A 26,672-nucleotide genomic window follows, 5' to 3' on the forward strand; every position below is an offset into this window, starting at 1 on the left:
CACATACTGCACACATATGCAGGCAAAAAAAAAAAAAGAGGTATTGCAGACTTAATGAATGAAATTAAGCAAGGAATTAATACATGAAAGAGGAATTAAGTGACTCAGTAATGTAAGATAAATTTAGATATTGTTCTTGTTCAGTTGTTCAGTGGTTTCTGACTGCGACCCCATGCACTACAGCACGCCAGGCTTCCTTGTCCTTCACTATCTCCCAGAGTTTGCTCAAATTCATGTCCATTGAGTCGACGATGCCATCCAACCATCTCATTCTCTGTTGCCCCCTTCTCCTTTTGCCTTCAATCTTTCCCAGCATCAGGGTCTTTTCCAATGAGTCGGCTCTTTGCATCAGGTGGCCAAAGTACTGGAGTTTCAACTTCAGCATTGGTCCTTCCCATGAATATTCAGGGTTGATTTCCTATAGGATTGACCAGTTTGATCTCATTGCTGTCCAAGGAACTCTCTGGAGTCTTCTCCAGCATCACAATTCAAAAGCATCAATTCTTCAGCACTCAGCCTTCTTTATGGTCCAGCTCTCACATGACAGTTGAATAGATGTAGTCAGGTCAGAGTGTTCTAAAAGTTTTTGTATAAAGTAATCATGGGCAGAACTAAAACTATAAACCTCTGTAGGCTGGGGAAAGTCCACCTCCTTGGCTTGTACACCCTGTTCATTCCTTCAGTTAAGAGGTACTGAGTATAGGAACTACTATCACTGACTTTCCCGTCAGGAATCTAAATCAGTTAATGTATCTGATGCCAAAACAAGAGAAATCAGGGATTGAGACCTATTAGGTTTCCATATAGTAAATAACTTAGTTTTGAACAGTACTGAGGCTTCTGTATTTATGCCACTTATATAAGCTCTGCCTACACATCCTCTGTGAAAAAGAAGTTACCAAGTTCCTTAACTTTATTTTTAGAAGTCGAGTTCTTTGCTTGCTCCTGAATGATCTAACTTAGTTTCTTTTAGCCTGACAAAAGTTTAAAATCAATAGTTTGCTTAAAGCTGTGCTAAAATGGTGCGAGTTGAACACAGCACAGCTGGAAACTGCGACCTCAGTAAATGACATTCACTAAGCCCAAAGCTGAAATTGCTTGTAGGCATAGAACCTGCTGCTTTGAATTTGGTGAGGGCCCCCAGTCGTCCATTGAGTTTGTCTGCTGTGCGTTCTTCCTGCTGAAAGATGGCCGAGCAATGGCTCCAGGGTCCGTGATAGCCTCCCCGCTTCTGAGCTGAAAAATGACACACTGGCGGCCACTTCTCTGGCTGTGCAGCCCTCAATTGCTTTGTGCTCTCTGGGTATTTTGCAATTCTTTTTCATCTTGTATTACTTTTATTTTTTCCGATCTCCACCCTGATTTTATTTTTCAACTTAGAAATAATATTCTTACCCTGTCAAAAAACTGGGAGAGACGTTCCTTTTAGTGAGCGCATATGAGGAAAATTCTTTTCCCTGCAGTACTTCATTAGTAAGACTAGATCTCTGCTTACAGATTACTCACTACGGTTTCCCTTGAAATGCTCTTAAAAGGGTTGTATTGCTCACTGATTAGTCCACATCACTCACACAGCTTTGACATTTTTACTATAAAAGAGTGACCCAACTCACTCCCTGGGAATGCCTACTCTTGTAATGGTAGGGTCTGCTGAAGCATGTACGGCCTTTGCTCCAAGAAGTGATTCCTTGATGGAAATTATCAGGGATAGAAATGCCATCTTCTCCTGGTTTTGGCCAAACCCCACTGCTATTTCCTCAACTTCACTAGCCAGTATGTGCCTCGGTCAAACAGCCCAAATGGGAATGTAATTTTCTCAGCTGCTTTTTGCTTTGCTTTCTGTACGTGCATTCAATTAGCTGCAGTTCACAAATGCATTCTATGTGTGTTACGGAAGAAAAAACATTGGAAAAAATGTAGTCAAGCTTGGTTTACAACATACTTGATCTTGATTCGTATCCTTGTGCTCTGAGCCTTTTCTTGAACAAAGGATAGGTACTTGGAGTGGTTGGTTATACGCAGACGTGGCATAAACATAATCTGGATCTTCTCTGTAGGGTCTGAATTTGTAATGACAGTCCTGCCTCAGTTCAATGAATGGGGAGGAGGATAATGATATTCTCCTCCCTATTGCCTCCAATTTGTCTATCATTTTTGACTGTGTGAGAAGGAAAGTGCTGGGTGAAAAGAGGAAACAGGAGAAGAGATAGGAAACACACAGGAAAAGCACTGGAAGAGAAAAGGTGGGAAGTGATTCTATCCTGAGATTTCACAGGCATAGTCAAAGCTCTAGAATAAAATACGCACTCATTTCTGGGGCAAGCATCTGCCAAGGGAATTGTCTTTTCAGCTCTTTCCTTTGGCAACCCTCCCACTCCTTCCAATCTCTCATAGTTTGGACCATTTGATTGCAGTTATGCCTCAGAGTGAAGCGGGGGCTCTGGCTCCTTCTAAGCAGACTCTGGGTGTCCATGGTCTCTCTCAATGTGTCTTCCTCAAGCGGTAGGAGCCCTGCTCTACATGCTGGGGGAGGAGGACTTGGGCTCAGGCATTTTAGAATTAGTCCTGCCCCAGTGTAATAATTATATCAATGAATTCCCTCACTCACAATGGACACCATAGGGGTAAGAAAGTATCTAAAATGTCTTTCTTTTTGGATCCCTCTATGAATCATACCAGTGCCTGCTCTGACATCCAGTGACAAGTTAAGCATAACGTAACTGGTGGGGATATGACTGATGAATTTCAGGGTCCTCATGATAGAACAGATTCAAATTAAGGGGTACATGTGTAAAATCCAACTTTCTGGGGAGGAAATTAGTCATTTCTTAAGCAAATCTAATACCAGTGATGGCAGATTATATTCGTTGAATGCTTTCTCTATGTCTGACACTGTGCTAGAAATTTCCCACATATATGACCTCATTTGGTCCACACGGAAACTGAAAGCAGCTACTATTATTATCCCAACTTATGAAAGGAAGAAATACAATACAGGCAAGTTAAACCAGGATGACTCAATGATTCTTGAATTTTGATTGAACTGAGAAACAGAAAAAGTCTAGATCATAATTGTCTAAAGTTAGAGTTAGATTTAGTGAACTTAATAATTTCTGAATATGATTCTTAAAGGGAGACTTTTTCTTAGACATGACTAATTAGGCAATTAAAGGTAAAAGAATGTAATATTCATGCTCTTTCATACAAGGAAGTGTCAAACAGTAAAAAAAATTGGCAAAAATATAAACTCTGATCATTTTTTTCTCTTATTTAGAAGTCATTTTCTTTATGTTTTTCCTCTTATAGGTCACTGAAGGGGCCGAGTCACTACAACTTGTAGTTAGAACCCACCATTTGCAAGAATCACATATAAATTTGGTGAATTACATATTCTTCCTGGTTCTCAAAAACTGAGAAGTGGAAACCAATGAAATCAGACACTCGAAAAATGCACGGACAGGGAACTCTGATCTAAAGATAATCAAAAGGCAATTCTACTCCTGGGAAAGAAAAAAGAAAAGTCCCGTTCATTGTTTTATTTTCTACCCCCTGCAAATTTCCTGCAGCCGACTGCAATAGTGTCTGCAAGATGGCTAACCGCTGAGTCTTTGATTTAATGAAAACTTTGGGAAAGCAATTCAATTCACTGCAGGGACTGCTTTATTCTTCCATTATGATTCTTTTTTAATGAGAAAGATGATTGTAAGGATAAACTCTATTCCTCTGAATTTTTACACTAATTACATACAAAGCACTATTTTGGCAGAAGGGGACTTATCTCCTTGAGGCAATATAGTTATCATCTTGTAACCACCCTTCAGTCTCCCACAAGAATGCTGGAGCTTCGTGCCAGGAATGAGTATCGCTCTGTGCCAGCTCGCAGCATGGAGAGATGAACGCTTAAAGATTTCCAGAATTAACAGTCAACACAGACTCTGAATAAAACAGGGAGACAATCCCTCGCTCCCAACTCATACACTGTTTGGAAGCGAAGAAGCAGAAGGGTATCTGTTAATGAAGTGTTTGGCATGAGGAATGAGGGAGGGCCTTGCATATGCATGTCATTTTCCTACCATCTAGAAGTCACTGATCGTGCTAAGTCATATTGAAAGTTCTGGCTAACATATCACTTTATTTGAGAGTCAGCCACTTTCACACAAATAGGACATGCACTCTTAGGTACTGTAAGTTTGATGAAGACTGTGGGAGACTTGATTCAGTGCAGACTGCCCCTGTAAGCACTGCGTATGTATGAAATATATGTACTTTTACACTAGTTAATGGATTGTGAGCTTGATAAATAATAATTCGTGTCCCACTAGCAAGTTCTTTAGAGTAGGTACGTTTTCTGGAGTAGGGGGGAAACTACTCATTCTTGCAGTCTAAAAGCATGCCACAATGAAGGAGGACATTTTAATGGCCTTTCCTAATATCCATAAGTGAGGGAAAAGCTACCCAGTGGGAACTCGAGCCCAGTGATGTGCAATTTCATCATGGCAGCCATGGGGTGAGAGTAGGCGGTCAATTCTTTCTTTTTTTCCCCCACTTTGGTCAGGTATATTAACGTATAATTTATATGTGATAAAATTCACTCCTTTTGGTGTATAATTTGAAGAGCTCTGACAAACATATATAGTCATGTAACCTCTAAGCAATCAAGACATATAGAACATTTCCATTACCTCCAAAGTTCTCTTGTATCCCTTTGCAGTCAATCATCCCCACCCCCTGGTTCCTCACTCCAGCAATCATTGATCTATTTCCCGACCTTATAGTTTTGCCTTTTCCAGAGCTTTGCATTACTATGCATCCTGTAGTTATACAATGTATATGGTCCCATGTCTGCCTTCTTGCTTATAGCATAATACTTTTGAGATTAATACACATCATTGCATGTATCAATAACATTGTCCTTCTATGGCAGAGTTATACTCTGCTGTGGGAATTTACCACAGTTTTTATCCTTTCACGAGCTGATGAGCCCTTGGTTTGTTTACAGTTTTAGCTTATGAAAAATAACTGCAGTGGACATTTGCACATAATATTTGTGGATATTATGTTTTCAGTTCTCTTGGAAGACCATGAGTGAAGGGTCATATGGTAAGTGGGTATTTAACTTTATAAGAAAGCATCAAGCCATTTTCCAAACTGTCCGTATCACTTTGCACTTCCAGCAGCAGTATATGAGAGTTCCCGCTGCTTCACATACTGAGGAGCCATTTTGCTAAAGCTGGATTTTTATTTTCTCCTGTGATTTTCACTATTTCCCAGCATGGTTTGCAGAGGAGCCCCCACCCGTATCCCCTGCCCCACCTTCCCTTCTCCCTTCCCTATCAACATAAGTAAAATTCCCAGGGAGTATCCACTAAGGTTCATTTCGAAAGTCATTGAAATACAGCCTTTCTACACTATGAGGGCTAAGACTCTCCAACATGTAAACATAAATACAACCTGCCAATGAAGAGAAATGGAGGTTTGCCAAGTAGTTTCCCACAAGGAAGGTGATTTAAGAGGCTCCAGTGAGTATTACCTCACTAGACTTAGGTAAGTGACAGTAATATTTCCCTCAGAACTCACAAGGGAGTTATAATTCAGTATGTACATTTGCCAAGTCCTTCCTTATCCAGCTCTCTAAGAATCCCTTCTCCTCTGTGATTTAGTCAAAGTTACCCACAGAAGCGGAAACTGAACAAGCTACATATGAGCAGACCTCAGGCTTCTATATACAGATGGCCAAGAAGCACATGAGAAGATGCTTAACATGTTTAATGCTTAATGTCATGTTTAATATCACCTCACACTGGTCAGAATGGCCATAATCAAAAAGTCTACAAACAATAAATGCTGGAGAGGATGTGGAAAAAAGGGAACTTTCTTACACTGTTGGTGGGAATGTAAATTGATACAGCTACTATGGAGAACAGTATGTAGGTTCCTTAAAATACAAAAATAGACCATATGATCCAGCAATCCCACTCGTAGGCATATATCTAGAGAAAACCATAATTTGAAAAGATACATGCACCCCAATGTTTGCTGCCGCACTATTTACAATAGCCAGGACCTGGAAGCAATGACAATGGCCATCAACAGAGGGATGGATAAAGAAGATGTGGTGCATAGATACAAAGGACGACTAGTCATAAGAAAGAATAATGTCATTTACAGCAACATGGGTGAATCTAGAGATTATCATACTAAGTTAAGTAAGTCAGACAAAGACAAATATCATATGATATCACTTATATGTAGAATCTAAAAAAAAAACAAAACAACAATACAATGAACTTATTCACAAAACAGAAACAGACTCACAAACTCTGAAAACAAATTTACAGGGGCAAAATGGAAACATGGGGGCAAGGATAAACTAGAAGGCTGGGGTCAACAAATACATACAACTATGTATAAAATAGATAATCAACAAGGACCTACTGTATAGCACAGGGGACTCTACTCAATATTCTGTGATAACCTATATGGGAAAATAATCTGAAAATGAATGGATATATATATGTGTGTGAGGAGAAAGGGACAACAGAGGATGAGATGGTTGGATGGCATCACCGACTCAATGGACATGGGCTTGAGTAAACTCCGGGAGTTGGTGATGGACAGAGGCCTGGCGTGCCTCAGTCCATGGGGTCACAAAGTCACTCAGTTGTGTCCAACTCTTTGTGACCCCATGGACTGAGGCACGCCAGGCCTCCATGTCCATCACCAACTCCCGGAGTTTACTCAAACTCACGTCCATTGAGTCGGTGATGCCATCCAACCATCTCATCCTCTGTTGTCCCTTTCTCCCCCTGTCAACCATCTTTCCCAGCATCAGGGTCTTTTCAAATAAGTCAGATCTTTGCATCAGGTGGCCAAAATATTGGAGTTTCAGCTTCAACATCAGTCCTTCCAATGAATATTCAGGACTAATTTCCTTTAGAATGGACTCGTTGGATCTCCTTGCTGTCCAAGGGACATTTAAGACTCTTCTCCAGCACCACAGTTCAAAAGCATCAATTCTTCGGCGCTCAGCTTTCTTTATAGTCCAACTCTCACATCCATACATGACTACTAGAAAAACCATAACTTTGACTAGATGGACCTTTGTTAGCAAAGTAATGTCTCTGCTTTTTAATATGCTGTCTCAGTTCAGTTCAGTTCGGTCACTCCGTCGTGTCCAACTCTTTGCAACCCCATGAACCACAGTACGCCAGGCCTCCCTGTCCATCACCAACTCCCAGAGTTTACCCAAACTCAAGTCCATTGAGTTGGTGATGCCATCTAGCCATCTCATCCTCTGTCGTCCCCTTCTCACCCTGCCTTCAATCTTTCCCAACATCAGGGTCTTTTCAAAAGAGTCAGTTCTTCGCATCAAGTGGCCAAAATATTGGCGTTTCTGCTCAACATCAGTCCTTCCAATGAACACCCAGGACTAATTTCCGTTAGGATGGACTGCTTGGATCTTCTTGCAGTCCAAGGGACTCTCAAGAGTCTTCTCCAACACCACAGTTCAAAAGTATCAATTCTTCTGAACTCAGCTTTCTTTATAGTCCAACTCTCACATCCATACATGATTATTGGAAAAACCATAGCCTTGACTAGATGGACCTTTGTTGACAAAGTAATGTCTCTGCTTTTTAATATGCTGTCTAGGTTGGTCATAACTTTTCTTCCAAGGAGTAAGCGTCTTTTAATTTCATTGCTGCAGTCACCATCTGCAGTGATTTTGGAGTCCCCCAAAATAAAGTCTGTCACTGTTTCCATTGTTTCCCCATCTATTTTCCATGAAGAGATATATATAACCTTGCCATACAACGGAAACTAATACAACATTGTAAATCAACTATACTCTCATATAAAACAAAAATTTTTAAATAAGAATTCAGGCTTCTGCTCTGAGAAAATCCTGGATCCCACTTTACCTCTTTCTCTTGCTCTGTCCTGTGTCTTGGACTTCCTATGGTAAGCACCAAAGAAAATTCCAACAAAGGCAAGGGGCAAAGGTTCACAGAGGCAGAGCTGTACAAACAGAAGTGGGGAAGTGAGATCTTTGGGGGACTCTAGCTATGAAACGCTGGACACCTAAGTTCAACAGATGTTGCTGGGGTTTCCATAGAGGCCTATATTATTTTGTATGAAGTTCTACATTTCTTCTAATTAGACAGGTATTTTTAATTTTGCAACATTGGTAATTGAGAAATTAGCTTACGTAATTATAAGATGTGTAGTGTTTCTGCAGGGAGCACATATGAGGCCTGTCTCACATTGGGAGAGGCAACTATCATCTTCCAGTTAGTGGAAAATGAGAATGGAACTAATTAGTGGAACTTCTGAGAATGTTCTTATAGGGACTAGACTACTGGGCCATGAGTTGCATGTAGCTGTTGTGTATAGACAAGACTGTCATCTTTAAATATTTCTCTCACCAATCTGGCTACCTCAGTGCTTGTTGTTGCCCAGTAGCTAAGTCCTACCTGATTCTGTGATTCTGTGGACTGCAGCATGCCAGGCTTCTCTGTCCGCAGCTATCTCCTGGAGTCTGCTCAAATTCATGTCCATTGAGTCAGGATGCTATCTAACTATCTTATCCTCTGTTGCCCCTTTCTCCCTTTGCCTTCAATCTTTCCCAGCATCAGGGTCTTTTCTAATGAGTCATCACATCAGTGCTCTGGAAGGAAAAAGAAGATAGTGGGTAGAGGGGACCAGGAGAAGGGGAGTGCTCCATAGGCCTGAGCCAAATTCATTTCATCAGCCTCTCCACTGACAACTGAAATTAGAACCTAGACTTCCAGGTTTTCTGTCTTACAGTATTTAGTGTTCAAACCAAGAGTATTTCTCTTGAAGAACATGGCATGAATTTACATTTCTCTATTCTCTTTGGAAAAATTCAGACTACACACAGTGATATATTTGAGTGTGCTGTTAGTACTATTAGTAACTCGCTTCATTTTTCACACTCACACAAAGAAATATATAAAAGATTCAACAAATATTTTAATGTCTATGTAAGAATTTGCTAGAATTCACTAAATACTCATCAAACTGTTTCTAGCTGCAAGCTTGTCTTTTATTCAGAACTAGAAGAGCTTATAAAAACCTCTCTCAGTGAAAAAGCAAAACTTGCAGAACCAGTCACCAGGAATATCTCTAATGATGCCCAATAGTGGCAAACTTTCTTCTCTTTCCAGGGTCTGTATCCAAAATGAAGCAGGCACTTCTGGTTCTATTCATGTTTTCATTACAGATACCCATTCTTTCCCCATCATCATGACTTGAAGAAACTAAGGGATGAAAATGTTTTCTTTTCACCCTCAACATCCTGCTTTTGCCTCGCAATCCTTACCTCCCTCATCACTGAGCAGCTTGTTGATGGGAAAACAAAAAGAAATTGGAGAGGAAAGAACTCAGAAAAATCGGCAGAAGAAAAGGAAGAAGAAAGTATTGACTATTTTAAAATGTTATGCTTTATATAGATAACCAACAAGGACCTACTGTATAGCACACAGAACTCTGCTCAATGTTATATGACAGCATGATAGGAGAGGGGTTTGGCGGAGAATGGATAAATGTGTATGTACGGCTGAATCCCTTCACTGTTCACCTGAAACTATCATGGCATTCTTAATTGGTTACACCCCAACACAAAACGAAAAGTCTAAAAGCTGAAAAAAAATTTGTGTGGTTTATATATATTCAGAAGTTAAAAACTGCCAAGAGAAGAATCATGGATATCTATTGTTTAAGAACTACTGAAAGTGATTCTGGGAGGAAGCAGGATTCGTATAACAATTGATAAAAGAAGCTTATGGAAAAAGTTTGATGACATAATTTTTCTTCAGAAGAAATGTATCTTATTTCACCTTTGTTTTAAAAGTTGGTCACGTTTCTAGCTTCTACATCACAAATGCAAGAACTACATGGTCTTTAGTTGTTCAAATGTGTGTGTTTAGTTGCTAAGTTATGTCCAACTCTATGACCCCATGGACTGTAGCTTGCCAGGCTGCTCCGTCCATGGGATTTCCCAGGCAAGCATACTGGAGCGGGTAGCTATTTCCTTCTCCAGGGGATCTTCCCCACCTAGGGGTTGAATCTGCATCCCCTGCATTGGCAGGGAGATTCTTTTCTGCAGAACCACCAGGGAAGAAGCCCTTAGTTGTTCACAGTCTGCTTTTTGTGTTTTTCTGTTTCCTGATTTCAGCTAATATCACATGGAATTTTAAGAAAAAAGGATACATGAGGAAGAGGCTTCAAATCCATAAGTTTTGGCAGCACTATACTTTCTTAGTCATTTACCTGTGAGTTAATATACACATAGTTCTCTGCCCCTGGTTCTCTGCCCTATGCTTCTTGAGGAGCATAGAGCTCCTCAAACCCTTGCAATTTCCTAAGTGATAAGAGCACTAGTGGCATTCCCTGGTGGCTCAGTTGGTAACAAATCTGCCTGCAACGCAGGTGACCCTGGTTCGATTCCTGGGTTGGGAAGATCCCCTGGAGAAGGGATAAGCTACCCACTCCAGTATTCTTGGGCTTCCCTGGTGGCTCAGCTGGTAAAGAATCCACCTGCATTTAGAGAGACTTGGGTTTGATCCCCGGGTTGGGGAGATCCCCTGGAGGAGGGCATGGTAACCCACTCCAGTATTCTTGCCTGGAGAATCCTAATGGATAGAGGGGCCTGGTGGACTGCAGTCCATGGGGTTGCAAAGAGTTGGACACTACTGTGCAATTAAGCACACATGCAAGAGCACTAGGAACACATTTTGTTCTATTTGGTCTTTGACCCTTGCTCCTAACACAGAGTTACAATTTCCAGGGAGACAGGAATTTTTGTCTTCTAATGAGCTGACTCTTGGTGGGCTCCTAGATGGGGCTGGTCACCAGAAATACCAAGCTATGATGAGAAAACTGGACTCTTCAGCCCTGCCTTCCCATTTTCCAGAAAGAGGAGAGGGGCTGGAAACGAGGTTAATGATCATGTCTACCTATTGAAGCGTCCGTAAAAATTCCAAAAGCATGCAGTTTGGAGAATGCTGGGGTTGGTGAACATGTGACATGGAGGTTCTGAGACAGCTGTGCTAGAAGACACGCCCCCTTCCACATACCTTGCCCTACTCACTTCTTCCATCCAAAAATACATCATATCCTTTTGTAATAAACTAGTAAACATTAAGTAAGCTGTTTTCCTGAGTCCTGTGAGACACTCCAGTAAATTAACTAAATCCAAGGAGGGTTGGTGGCAACTTCTGACCTATAGCAGGTAGGGCAGAAGCACCAGTAATAACATCCATCCATCTCTCGACAGAACTGTCAAAACTGAGTTATGTTGTAAGACACTCAGCTGGTGCCACAGAACTGCAGGGTGTGGGAAAGCCCCACACATCTGGTGTCAGAAGAACTATAGTGTGAGAGTAAAGGAGAAAGACAAGAGGAAGAATGCATTTCCCTTTACAGTTCCTAAAGCCCCACCTTGCCCATATAGCCTGTGTTTGGATTTCAGGCATTACTTCAATCAACGGGTACATTTTAATTGTCTGAGTAGCTTCCCTCAAGTGGTTCCAGCTAACTAAGTGACAGTTATCTAAATTTTATCTAAATTCTCAAATTTGATACCATCTTATTAAAACTAGTTTTTTGAAGTACATTTTTTCTACAGTGCTGTATTAATGAGGCTCTTTATGATAAACAGCAAGATGTTTAAAAATTTTAGAACCATCTGGAATAAAAAAAAACAACAACCTAGCGCCAATAAAAGAAGGGCTAGCTTTAAAACCTGTTCTACAATACACAATTTTAGGAGGATGGTCTTTATAGGAATCAATTATCGGTTTTCTACAAATTTTGTAGGAATCAATTAATAACCAGGGGCAAATTCAAAGCTCTAGCTTGAACTGGAGTTACACTGAAACTTATACTACGGTCTGTTGCTTCAGAGTCTTTGATCATAGGTTCAATGCAAATTTGATGAAAAGAATTCACTTTAACTTAGAAGTCAAATTTCTATAAGATTTTGTAATGACATGGCCCTTAATGCTCTTGAAAGGCTTCTTGCATTTATCACATTGTGTTTACATGTGACAATCATACATTTTATGATTAAAGTGATAAAGAAAGATTGTTAGTTCTTGAGTCTAACCCCTTGCTGTTACATGGCCTAAGGTGGTATCAAATGAATAGAGTGGATCCTACTACCTGTAGGATCAGTGACATCTGTGCTGAAGAATTGAGAAGGCTGCATCTTGTTCAACCCTAACCTGCAGCCCTCCCAGGAGATTAGTCAGGGAGCACCGGGAATGGAGGAGGAAACGTGGCCATGACAGTGGTTCCTTCACACACACCACCCTTTCCACCCTCTCCTCTTTGCTCTGTTCATCCCCTCTCACATCTTGAGGTGCATAATGAAAGAGTTTATTATGTTGCTAGAACATAGCACTGAATCAGCCTATACGAAATTAATGTAATTACTATGTTGATTTCCAGATGTTAGCTTAATGCCAGTCTATTAAAACTTCTAAAGATGAAGCTTAAAACAAACAAACATTCTGAGTAAACACCCAAATGAAGACATGCCAGCAATTTAGTGATAATCTGAGGCCATGGCAGATATCTCTGGATAGGGCATTTTAGAAGTTGATTCTCTCCATCATCAACCATAATGACAGAAAGTTCTCAGGTCCTTTTCAGTCTTTTTCTTCCAAAGAGCCTCTGAATTCCTTGCTGCTTCTAGCTCCTGGCTTCTTTCCAGTCATCCCTCTGCCCTGCCCCCATGCCCATCCACTCTCGGCACCACGTACAGCCATATCCTCTTGACCTCACCACTGTGCGTCACTGGACCTCTCATCCAGAGCTGGTTTCTTATCCAGGGTTTTGAAATTCAAGGGGAAAAACGCTCCTTTTGCTCAAACATGTCTCCCTCCCCTCTTCCTTCCTCCCCTGGACTCCACATGGGTGGGCAGGGTGGGCCATGAAGGTACCCAGCCTGGCCTCAGAGGGACGTCTACAGTTCTGTAGCCTACACCAGGTTCCTGATGCCAGGGGAGCCTCCGATTTCTCATTGATAAGCTTCGGATAATAATTCCTCTTTCCTTGGTTTGAAGGAATAAAAGAGATAATTCTCATACATAGTGGCTGCTACTGCTGCTGCTGCTAAGTCGCTTCAGTTGTGTCTGACTCTGTGTGACCCCAGAGACGGCAGCCCACCAGGCTTCCCTGCCCCTGGGATTCTCTAAGCAAGAACACTGGAGTGGGTTGCCATTTCCTTCTCCTGGCACATTATAAAGTCTCAATAAAATGTATTATTATTAACTTTGGACCTTTTTCTACAGTTAATTTTTTTTTAAGTTTTTCTGTCTCTACCTGTAACTGTGAAATTATTCTGTTTCTTAGAATAACTTACTTTTATTTTTTTCCCTGATGAGAGTTTTCGGTAAATCTCTGGGCTCCTGGAAAGCAAGAGTGACAAGAACCTGAAAACTAACTGCAGTTCCTCATCTTATAGTCTAGAGCAAGGGATCCCCAGTCTCTGGGATCCAATGCCTGACAGTCTGAGGTGGAGTTGATGTAACAACAGAAATAAAGTGCACAATAAATGTAATGCACCTGAATCATCCCCAAACTATTCCCCCACTCTGGTCCATGGAAAAATTGTCTTCCATGAAACCGTTAGTCCCTGGTGCCAAAAGGTTGGGGACTGCTGGCAGACTGGTTCTAAAAATCTCCAGAGAACATGAATTTACCACTTCCATGAGATTTTGTTGTTGTTGTTATATCAGAATGTTGCAAATTTGTTCTTCGATCTTACTATTTTTAATTATAATCTTCGTACTGGGCTAAAATAATTCTATCCTTTAATAATTCTAAATTATCATTCAAGTTTTCATTAAATTATTTTTAAGTCGAACTGCATAGCTCTCTCTTCTTGATATGATCAAATGATACTTTCTTCGTATTGACAGTCTCTCAGAAGTAAATTTCTAATTATACACCTCCTCCACTTTCTCATTTTCTGGAGTCCTTTCCTGGATTGAAGCAACTGTTTACATAATGCACTTGTAGAGTTCAAAATCATTGGCTTCCAAATCATACTGAGGAAATGTAGCTGAGACTCAGTGTCTTAACTTTCATAGCCTGAAGTTTTTATTCTTTAATTATGTTTACCCATGTCGAATTTTAAAAAACAAAACACCAATAACACCAATTTTTGAGAAGTAAATGAAATTAGCTTCTCCAATACCTTAGACAATCCCAAGTTAAACTGGAAGTCAGTCCTAACTTGTTCATTTGTATTCTTCTTCTAAGATGAAATCTAGTCCTGGCCAAATCATTATAAATAAGCAATATTATTCTGGATGACAATCCAAATAAGGAAATGTAAAAATACAATGCTGAGATATGATTTGTGGCAAAGTTTCAAAAAAGTATGACTGTTAGGATTACTGTATATAGCTATTCATGTGTCTTTATTCATTATTAAGGTATATAATTATCTTCAAACTTATTATGGTTACTTTTCAATGCATATTTTATAGTCAATAGCTACAGCTAATAATAGCAACATCATTGGCTATTTCTGGGCCATAGATAAGAGTGTTTATACCAGATTCAATGGTATAATCATGTGTCTCTGAAATATACCCTCCAGAGATATACCACAAGGATTTCAACTGCAACTGCCCTTTAATAAGTTTTTCCTGCATCAAGTCTTGAAGGATTTGTTCCATTGCCTTAGCTATTTTAAGTTTAGATAGAACATCTCACATGATTGTGGTAGCTGTTTTTTCTTTCTTTTCCCCTTTGTTATTATTACTAGAGTTGTTTGTGTTTACTATTTTTATCTTCCTTTCCCAAAGACATATATTTGTCTGCAATCCCCTTGGATTTCTCAGGGCTAGCAAGTATTAGGGACAGCTTCATCAGGACTGTTTCAGGTTCCAGGGAAGCTGTCTATTTAGATTCACTGAGGGGCACAAGAAATGCTAACAGGAATTCAAGTAGTAAGCAACTGTACTTTTCGGCCTACACATGCATTTCTTACTTCCCACTGAGTTCATGCTTCTTTGTAATTTATTCATTCATTTTGTTTGCTATATTATCACAAAACAGAATAGTGAGGTTTGGAGTTTTGAATTGTCTTATGATGCTGTAAGTGAAAAAAGTTAATCTGGTCATAGTTCATCACTCTTGAAGATACTGGTAAAAAAGAAACGGGTTTGGCATGCTTACCTTGTCTGACAGCTAGTGTGGTGGTATAGACCAAGAAGAGAAGAATGTAATTGAGGAAACTCTGGAAGACTGGTGTATTGGCATGGAAATCTTCTGACAGGTACTTGCTGGTCAAGCTAATTCCACAAATAAGGAGGGATAACACCTGGCCTAGAGCCACAGAGATTAACATCTCCCTGCGAAATAAAGAGAAACATAGTAAAGATCAGCAGAAAGTCCAATAGAACAATCACTTTGGAACAAATTTTCCAATAGAAAATTTACTGAGTACTCACGCCACTCACTAGGCTACATGCAATAAACAGTGATTCTTTTAATTCATCACAGCAATCCTACTGGGAAGGTGCAGTTATTACTGGGGTTGTGCAAAGGAAGGGGGCTTCCAGGTGGTGCTAGTGGTGAAGAACCTGCCAGCCAATGCAGGAGACATACGAGACACTGGTTGGATCCCTGGGTTGGGAAGATCCTGTGGAAGGGTACGTGGCAACCCACTCCAGTATTCTTACCCTAAGAATCCCATGGACACAAGAGCCTGGTGGGCTACAGTCCATTGGGTCGCAAAGAGTGAGACACGTCTAGAGCGACTTAGCAGGCGTGCAGAGGAAGAAACCAAAGTTTAGAAGGGTTAAGGAATTTGCTTACAGTCACATAATTAGTGACAAAGTTGAGAGTTGAGACCAATCTCTCCAAGTGTTCCTGGCTTCTTCCCACGTCCCCTAGAGCTCTAGGGGAAGTTAACATTTTCCTGTTGCCACCATGGCATGAACAAATTGTTCAGAAACCTGAGAGAGAACCCAGATATTGACCAGGAGGGACCATATTCCAACCTTGTCCTAAGATTCTCATAGCGAAAAGGGGAGACTCTTCTCTTTCACAGACTGAAATCTTGGCTCCAGGAACACTTAGAAGAAAGGGCTATACAAACCCCTGAAAATCTAGGAGTATCTCCTCTCCATTCCCAGATTTTGAATCTCAGTTTGGTCTAATGAACACTAATAAGCACTAGCCTCTGCTCTCCTCTGCTCAAGTCACAGTTGCTAATATATTACAACTCTTATTCATAGAGGAAATTTAGTAACTGAGGTGGTGTGGTAAGAGATTTCAAATTTTATAAATATTTTCCATGGCATTTTTACAGGCACTGACCGTAAAGACTTCTGTAGTTGAGATTACCAGCAAGAGTCAAAGAGTTCACTTTGCGCACAAATAAAATGCTCCTGTGGGCTCTGTGGTCACATACACCTGTATACCCTGACACAGGATGAACCCCTGGCTTCAGCAAAGCAGACTTCTGCTCTCGCCAAGAGTCTCATCTGACTTTCCAGATTATTTATTTAGAGAAAAAGCAATGTCAAATAAGCAAAGAGTCATATTTCTAAACAAAGAAGCATTAGGCAGAGCATCTGCAGCATTACGTACTTCCTTCCCCATGGTGTATGTGAAGCCATCTTTCTGGAAGGGAGTCCCCTGCACAGGGTCCTGGGTAGATACCTTTTTTTGTGTTCCAATAAAACTTTATTTACCAAAACAGGTGGTGAGCAGATGTGACACATGGGCCAGAGTTTCCTGACCTGGTATATAGACTCTGGGCCTCAGCTGGGTAGATACCTTGGTGGTATCCTTTTAAAAAATGGCAGATCCATCACTCATTCCATTTGCTTCCATGAGGAGGAAACAGTGTGGCAAGGCATGTGGGCTCATGAAAAAGACTCTCCACGGGTCAGCTTGAAATCTACTGGTAGAAGCTGCCGTGATAGATTGGTAGACTGCTCTGTCTCCAAGTCCTGGCCCTGACTCCTCAATTCAATCTTTATAAAGGAGTCAGAGATATTTTTAGACAGTTAAGTTTAAAATGTCAGTTTTCAGTTTAAAATCCTCCCGTACAGATGATACCCCATAGATGGCATCCTATAGCACGCAGTGATCTATAAAGTATGTTACACTGTCTAAAAAGATGGCTGCCAACACTGCCTCACATCTTTCTACACTCAAGCTGCTTCTCCCAAGGGGAGGTGGGTTCTATTTTCCTTTTCAGGAAGCTGAGCTTGTCTTGTGACTTACTTTGACCAACAGAAAGTAGAGGGAGAGATGTCAAGTGACTTCTGGGCCTAAGTCTTAAGAAGCACTGTGGCTTCCATTTTCTGCCCTCCTAGGATACAACTTCCACGTACAGAACCCCGAGTTAGAGCACTGAATACTGAGAGGCTGTGAGAAAAGGAAAAGAGAGACCCAGCCAACCCCTGCCATCGCAGCTGAAGCGCCAGACACGTGCATGAGGATTGTGGATCCTCTGGCCGCAGTGGAGTGGTGCCAACCTGCGTCACATGGAGCAGAGATCAACCTCCCCCAGAGACTGCTGCCCAACTGGAGAACTGTGAGAAATAATCAGTGGTGGTGCTTTCAGAGCATGAAGTTTTGGGTGGTTTGTTAAGCAGAAGCAGCAGCTACTGAAACAAGGCCTTCGATGCCCCCTCTGCCCTCTACTCCCACCACCTTGGGGCCCCGCCTCCTGCTTCCCCCGTTTTATCTCCCCACAGAGCCAGAGCTCCAGCCCTACAGAGCTACTCGCACTTTAACAATGAGCCATGGTCTTCCTCGCCAGCATGTCTTCTCACGTGTTATTATTTCCAGAGTGTTCATCCCAACTTGTCAGTCTGACTCTCACTCATCTTTCAAGATTTGGCCCACATGTTATGTTATCCTCTTTAAGAAGTATTCTCTGCCCTCTCTTTCCCTGGGATGTATCTCCTTTACTTCTGTATCATTGTTCTATAATGACTGTTTTTACTGGGAAGTTGGTACAATGCTCTTCACTCAGTCTACAGCTGGGCGATGCCATTCAAAGGAAATAGAAAATGAACACTTCAAAGACAGTAGGTACAACTAGGCAACACCGAATGGTTTTGTTGAAATGAAAGGATGATTTTTTTTTTAAAAGGCAGAAGTAAAGAGAAGTACCAGAATCAACTCAAGAGTTTTTAAGCCAGCCTAAGAAGTGTGATATCCATTAACAAAAATCATGATAGGAGTTGCAGGACTTCTGTGATGGTCCAGCGGCTAAGACTCCACTCTCCCAATGGAGGGGGTCTGGGTTAGATCCCTGGTCAGGGAACTAGATTTCACATGCCACAGCTAAAGATTCCATATGCCACAGCTAAAGATCCTACATGCCACAGTGAAGACAGAAGATTGCTCATGCCACAGCTAAGATCTGCTACAGGCAAATAAATGAATTTTCAAAAAATGATTTGCAAAAAAATCATGATAAGGGGTTGTCTTTAGTGTAAAGATAATAAACATTTTTTGGTATATTGAATTTGAACTGCCAAATGAACTTTCAAATGATCCAGGAGTATTAGAATTCTGGGATCAGAGTTGAAAAGGGAGGTCAACCAGGAGAAACACATGGAAGTTATACATATAAACGTGGTGGCTAAAGCACTAGAAATGGATGCTATTCCCATGGAAGGAAGGAGAGAAAATAGGAAGACCTAGGGAAATCCTTGGAGAATCCCCAGATTGGGTTTAGGGGAGAAACTAGAAGCATATCATTGGAGTCAGAAGGTGGGATGGGGTGGGGGGCAGGAAGGAGGTTCAGACAGAGGGGATTACGTATACCTATGGCTGATTCTGGGCTGGAAGAAGCACAAGCTGGAATCAAGATTGCCAGGAGAAATATCAATAACCTCAGATATGCAGATGACAACACCTTTATGGCAGAAAGTGAAGAGGAACTAAAAAGCCTCCTGATGAAAGTGCAAGTGGAGAGTGAAAAAGCTGGCTTAAAGCTCAACATTCAGAAAACGAAGATCATGGCATCTGGTCCCATCACTTCATGGCAAATAGATGGGGAAACAGTGGAAACAGTGTCAGACTGTTCTTTTTTTGGCTCCAAAATCACTGCAGATGGTGACTGCAGCCATGAAATTAAAAAACGCTTACTCCTTGGAAGGAAAGTTATGACCAACTTAGATAGCATATTGAAAAGCAGAGACATTACTTTGCCAACAAAGGTCCGTCTAGTCAAGGCTATGGTTTTTCCAGTGGTCATGTATGGATGTGAGAGTTGGACTGTGAAGAAAGCTGAGCACTGAAGAATTGATGCTTTTGAACTGTGGTGTTGGAGAAGACTCTTGAGAGTCCCTTGGACTGCAAGGAGATCCAACCAGTCCATTCTGAAGGAGATCAACCCTGGGATTTCTTTGGAAGGAATGATGCTGAAGCTGAAATTCCAGTACTTTGGCCACCTCATGCGAAGAGTTGACTCATTGGAAGACTGATGCTGAGAGGGATTGGGGGCAGGAGGAGAAGGGGATGACCAAGGATGAGATGGCTGGATGGCATCACTGACTCGATGGATGTGAGTCTGAGTGAACTCCAGGAGTTGGTGATGGACCGGGAGGCCTGTCATGCTGCGATTCACGGGGTCGCAAAGAGTCGGACACGACTGAGCAGTCGACTGAACTGACTGATTGATTGATGGCTGATTCATGTTGATATATGGCAGAAACCAATACAATATGGTAAGGCAATTGTCCCCTAGTTAAAAATAAATTAAAAAATAAGCAGTTATAAGTCTAAAGGGAAGACCATGATAGTTCTTGGTGTCAAAGAAACCAAGGGAATAGAGGTTTTTGTGGAAGAAACAGATGTGGTATTGAATGTTGCTTAAAGGGCAGGATGAATGAGGACTGATAGGAGATGATTTGAAAGTCACCATCAGCCTTTGTAAACCACTTTTGAGAGAAGAATACCAGAGCAACAGGGGTATCATGGAAAAGAAGGGAACAGAAACCTTCACAGAAGCACTACTGGTAAAGACCTGCCTGCCAATGCAGGAGAAGTAAGAAACACAGGTTCGATCGCCGGGTCGGGAAGATCCCCTGGAGGAGGGTATGGCAACCCACTCCAGTATTCTTGCCTGGAGAATCCCATAGACAGAGGAGCCTGGAGGGCTACAGTCCATAGGGTTGCAAAGGGTCAGACACGACTGAAGTGAATTGACACACACATACACATACACACACACACACACATACACACACACACACAGAGTTAGTGTTACTAACTGGACATGAAGTGATGAGAAACAAAGGTGCTAACTTTGAAGAATTTTAAAGAATTCAAAGAATTATTTGCAGAAGTTTGATCTAGTCACCACATAACATAAAATAACAAACAGTTAAAATAATAATGTTTAAAATTATTAAAAAATAATTTAGAGTGGATTCATGATTATCCTCCTCATTGGGTCATTCTTATTTGCATAATAACTTACATATTAATATGAGCTGTAGGGGAGAGCTACAACTCCTATACCAGGGAGTGGGTACTGGTGCTGTGTATGTCTGCTAGAGGATACTGGGTGTGGAGTGTGTCTCCTTGGGAAGAAGGTCAACAACTACTGCTAGGACATGGGCATTCCTACACCTGCTTAAGTTACAACCATGGTATTTGAAACCTTGGCAATATCTTGAACAAATCAGGCCATAAAAAAGACAGATTAATTACATCAGAGAATAAGATTTTAGACCTTCTAATGTGTATGTGCCAATACACTATAAAACAGCCTTCACATGCCATGCTCTATATATGCAAAGATGAATAAGACACAGTCCTTGTCACTGGGGAACTACTAAACCAAGATTTTGGAGCTTAGTCCCCAAGTAACTTACTATAAAATAGATGAAATAGAAATAACAATTCATATTTAATAAGTCCTTACTACATGCTAAGTCCTAGGCTTGGCATTTATACATACTATTTTATTTAACCCTCACAAGAACCTTATAAGGCGGATATTGTCATGGTTCCATTTTATAGATAAGTAAACTGATGCATACAGAGGTAAGCAGCCAGCCCAAGGTCACAGAGCTAGCAGGGGGCAGAGTTTGGATGGAAACGAAGTCTCATGATTCCAAATCCCAACTTCTTAACAACTATGCTACACCACCATTATGCTACCCCCAAAATACTCTTTGCACAGAGCACAGTGCTAAACCTGAGTGGCTGGCTTCCAGAAATATTCTGGGGAAGGTGAAGATAAAATAAGTCAGCCCAACTGAGTGATGGAAGCTCTTCCACCAAAACATCTGTAATGTGTGCCTTTCAGCAGAGGTCAACACAAGCCTATTCTTGTTTCCTCAGCCAAGCAAAAAAGCAAATCTACTGTATTCAATTTCTCCTTTTAACTAGTGGCCATGCTGTTCAGGTGCTGCAGGTATGATTTGATAAAAACACAAATTATGGTTTTATCCATCATGCTAATCAACATGACTTGTAAAACAAGAAGGAAAGGAAGGGACCTTTTATCGGATTAGTTCACCAATCCCTTGAGGATTGGCGAAGGGAGCTCGATACTGTCACTATTGCAGTCTGCAAATCCATACTGTTACTAGAGACACCAAAGCAAAATAAATAGGCAAATAAATAAGGATACAAGTAAACCTAGATGCTGACGCTCTGCGAATTCCAGTGCCCACCCCCTCCACTGCCCCTATCGTCTTCCTCTCATGAAATTCTCTTCTGTTCTTTTTTAGCACAGAATGAATACCTCTGGGGATCTGTGTCTTCTTCCCACTTTCTGTGATTTAGGATCTTTTCACTTCATTTACTGTCACCTTATCCCTCCTAACAATTTTCTCCCTGTACTAACCACTAGAGGAGATATGTGGGCCCTTCACCTAACTCTTCATAATCTTAAGGCACCATCTTCTCCAGAAAGCCTCCCCTTGTCCACTAAGGCTGAGTTAACTGTCCTCATCTATATATTCCTATCTTGACTTGTGCTTCCCATACTGTATAACTCAGGAGCTCCTGAAAAGCAGGGAATGCATTCTAATCATTTCTATATTCCTGGTTGCCTTGAGGACTGCTGAAAGGGAAGGAGATGTTTAGTCACTCAGTTGCGTCTAGCTCTTTTGTGACCCCATGGACTGTAGCCCACCAGGCTCCTCTGTGCATGGGGTTTTCCAGGTATAAGTACTGGAGTGGGTTGCCATTTCCTTCTCCAGGGGATCTTCCTGACCCAGGGATCGAACCCACATCTCCTGCTTTGGCAAGCGGATTCTTTACCACTGAGACATCTAGGGAAGCCCCAGAAAGGAGATGGATACTCAATAAATACAGAAGAATGAATGAACAAATTCACAAGTGAACAAATATCTGTAAATGAAAAGATCAGAAGAGTTGAAAGATGGCTGCTTATCTTATCTTGAAAAACTATTAGCTCCAAAAGACAAAAACACCTCGTTTTTACTGTATTCCATCTGCCAGTTAGACAGTGAGATTAATAAACTCTTTTCTGCACAAGCCTGGTAAGGTGCTATCTTGCAAAAATAATGCTAAATATGGTGTGGGGTGGAATTTTGCACTGGGAGTCGTTGGTTATTCATGTAGTTTATAGAATAGCACACCAGATGCATTCTAACATAGAATATAGAGTTCCTATAATTTTAGCAGCAGAAATGGAGAAGAGACTATGATAACACATTTTCTCTTCTTTGTTTATACATTTAAAAGGACATCCTATCCACTTTAAATTCAGAATGACTAGACAATGAAAAATGCATGAGTCTCAGGAAAAATAGTGCTGTTGGAAGCTGAATACCTGTTATAATAGAGCTTGTATTCATAAAGACTGACATAAACCATTACCAACAGCACTCTGTTCTGTTAAAGAAATAGACATCAGAATCTTGTGAATAAACCTGTGTTTTACACAGTCAATATTCAAAATAATAAGATTTAAAATAAAACATAAGTTGAATCTCATTTTCTTCCCTTAGAAGAATACATTAAAGAATACATTCCTTTAAAAAGGTATGAAAAATTTCAACACAAAGTTACATAAAAATATTGCTTTGTAATTCTTCGGCATAAGAATGAAACAATTATGTCATCATCCTGAATGCGAGCACATCAATCTTTATGTAGAGACATCATCATTCTGTTAACTATTCCCAGGCAAATCATGTAAGATCTGAGTCAGCATATGAATTCAGATATACAAACATAAGAACACTTACACTGCCTTGATGAAACACAATACCATTTGACCATGGGAAGAATGTGTTCTACTATGTTCTTTGACAAGATTCCTATTTTCAGAAGTTAGGACATTCATTTCTTGAAGCTCTTTGCTGAAAGGATTTATTCCTTTTGAGTATTAATTAGACTTCGATGTAAGGAGATTTTTAGGCAGGAAGCAAATACACATCTCCAGAGAATAACATTAACTGGTGTTTCTTTGACTCAGATTCTGCATTTGTGGAATTTAACCTATTCTCTGGTTCTGTTGTGTCAGGTTTTTGTTTTGTTTTGTTTTTGTTTTTTAGAAGAAACCAGGTAAGCACAAGCTGGAATCAAGATTGCAGGGAGAAATATCAATAACCTCAGATATGCAGAGAACACCACTCTTATGGCAGAAAGTGAAGAGGAGCTAAAGAGCCTCTTGATGAAAGTGAAAGAGGAGAGTGAAAAAGCTGGCTTAAAACTCAACATTCAAAAAACTAAGATCACGGCATCTGGTCCCATCAATTCATGGCAAATAGATGGGGAAACAATGGAAACAGTGACAGACTTTATTTTCTTGGACTTCGAAATCACCGCAGATGGTGATTGCAGCCATGAAATTAAAAGACACTTGCTCCTTGGAAGAAAAGCTATGAAAAACCTAGATAGCATATTAAAAAGAGAGATGCTACTTTGCTGACAAAGGTCTGTATAGTTAAACTTATGGTTTTTTCCAGTGGTCATGTTATGGATGTGAGAGTTGGACCATAAAGAAAGCTGAACACCAAAGAATTGATGCTTTTGAACTGTGGTGTTGGAGAAGACTCCTGAGAGTCCTTTGGACTGCAAGGAGATCCAATCAGTCCATCCTAAAGGAGATCAGTCTTGAATATTAATTGGAAAGACGGATGCTGAAGCTGAAGTTCCAATATTTTGGGCATCTGATGTGAAGAACTGACTCATTGGAAAAGACCCTGATGCAGGGAAAGACTGAAGGCAAGAGGAGAAGGGTACAACAGAGGATGAGATGGTTGGATGGCATCACTAACTCGATGGACATGAGTTTGAGCAAGCTCCAGGACTTGGTGATGGACAGGGAGGCCTGGCGTGCTGCAATCCGTGGGGTCGCAGAGTTGGATATGACTGAGCAACTGAACTGAGCTGAACTGAAGTAAACCATAAGGAAGCCCTCATAAACGATCTTTCACTGACTCCGTGAGGTAGGAAGTATAGGAGACATCTGGAGCTCTAGTGTGAGAGGATGAGTCAGAGACGTGTGTGTGTATTAGACCTTGTATGTCTACAGAAGCGTGTAAAAGAGTGAAAAGCACAAAACAGGAAACTGAAGCCCCTGGCTCCTGAGCTCCCCTGATTAAGATCCATGATCTTGTGCATCTCCAACCCAGGGCTTGGATTCCTTTGTGCAAAGTAGGGGTATTTTAACGGATGAGTGTGTGATATGACATGCATGTGTGTGCTTGTGGGCGTGCCAAGTCTCCTTAGCTGTGATCGACTCTTTGTGACCCCATGGACTGTAGGCCGCCAGCCTCTGTCCGTGGGATTCTCCAGGCAAGAATACTGGAGTGGGTTGCCATGCCCTTCTCAAGGGGATCTTCCTGACCCAGGGATTGAATCCGTAACCCTTATATCTCCTGCTTTGGCAGGTAGGTTCTTTCTTTCACTAGCGTCATCTGGGAAGCCCTGAGACACTTATGTCCTCCTTCAAATCCTCTTGGTCTCATTATGTCCAAGGTCTCTCTCACTACCCTAGCTTCAGTGGTGGCTGCCAGGAAAGACTATGAATAAACAGCAACCAACACTATTTCTGTGTGTCTTGTGCCTCCTACCCTAGAGATTCCAAGTTGACGCTGAGGGCCAGAGCTTGTAGGGACCAACTTTGTGCCCACTCACCAGGGATTGGGAGGTGCCAGGGAATTATTGCACGTGAGCAATAGAAAACTAAAGCACAGTGCTTTGTGATAACCTAGAGAGGTGGGATGGGGTAAGAGGTGGGAGGGAGGTTTAAAAGGGAGGGATCATAATTATACCTATGGCTGATTCAAGTTGATGTATGGCAGAGACTAACACAAAATTGTAAAGCAATTATCCTTCAATAGAAATTTAAAAAATTTAAAATATGCTGAAAACTAAAGCGGACAGACAGATTCTCCTTTCTCCTCCCCTCCTCCCAGGCAGACCATTCCTAGAAGCAGTCACTTCCGCAAGTGGTCCTCTGAAGATGGTCCTGGCTGACAAGGTGCTCTGTTAGGGACTCAATGCCCCCGTACAGCCTCTCTCTCCTTCCCCTCCTCACTCCTGCTCCCTGGATTGCAGTCCTTAATAAAGTAACAGCACTTAAACCTCTGCTTTCTGGGGAACTCAGGCTAAGATAATGAGCTTTACATTTCCTTCGACTTTGTAATTGTGACTTACTTGCAGAAGACGCTGATGTGTATGAAATTCGTATCTTCGATCTTAAAGTCTATTCCTTTCGTGTATTTGATTAAACTCTTTGGTAGCTGAGTTACCAGCCATGTTTATTCGTTGATTATGCACACACTCTGTGGGTTTGGGGATTAGCTGCAGAGAAACAGATGCACCAATAGCATTTGTAAACCTGCTGGGTACAGGTTATGAGAAAGGAATGCCTGGTCCCTGCCCCCAAAAGGCATAGAGGGGCATGGAGCGTAAACAAATGAAACTACCTGAACAAAGAATATAAAAATACCTATGGACTCCAGTAAGTCTATATAAAACTGCTAGGAATTATTGCAAATAATTTGTCTTTAAAATTGGGCAAAGCAAATATGGAAAAAGTTTCAAGAAGAGCATAGTTTTGAGAGTTTTTCAGGGGGGGGGTTGTTTTAAATAATGGAAGAGGGGTACTTGTGGTATTTTAAATTTGGCATGCTATCTGAGGAAAAAAGAACACTGCTGTTTCAGAAGCTGCTACATCTAATCACTGGGCTAGCTGGTGAGAATTCTGGTAATAATAGAGATGGATCGAGAGAAGTAAGAAGCAGAGGAACCTAAAGTGTAAGGCAGAATTTTAACTCAGTAAGAATTATTCTGTGGAATTTCTGAGCAAGGAATATGAAGCAAGCTCCTGTCATAACATTCCCAAATTTTTCTGCTCATTCCATTAGTCAGAACCAAATCCTGTTTATATTACAGTGGGAAAGTTTCAATGAGGAGAAAGATTGGAAAGCCAGATGCTTCTGTAAATTTGGCACTCTGAAACTCCATGGTTCCATGGTACATTCACCCCTGACCCAGTGTGATAGACCTATCTCTACTTTCATCTCAACACTGCAAAGCTGCAGGCTTTTAATTTTTGCTTCTTCAAATCTTCAGCAGAGCTTTTTATGCACCTCTCAATACAGCTCAGTTGGTAAAGAATCCACCTGCAATGCAGGAGACCCCAGTTCGATTCCTGGGTTGGGAAG

General features: G+C 41.2%; 1 protein-coding gene across 1 annotated transcript in view; it reads right to left on the reverse strand.

Moving 5' to 3' along the window:
* SLC35F1 (solute carrier family 35 member F1) overlaps positions 1-26,672 on the reverse strand; it is a 407,863-nt gene that overhangs the window by 145,363 nt on the left and 235,828 nt on the right. Inside the window, exon 2 of the mRNA XM_052645643.1 lies at positions 15,214-15,389. Within this exon, the coding sequence (XP_052501603.1) occupies positions 15,214-15,389 (176 nt within the window). The remainder of the gene's footprint in view (positions 1-15,213; positions 15,390-26,672) is intronic.

This window comes from Budorcas taxicolor, chromosome 9 (genome assembly GCF_023091745.1).
Source record: "Budorcas taxicolor isolate Tak-1 chromosome 9, Takin1.1, whole genome shotgun sequence".
NCBI lineage: Eukaryota > Metazoa > Chordata > Mammalia > Artiodactyla > Bovidae > Budorcas > Budorcas taxicolor.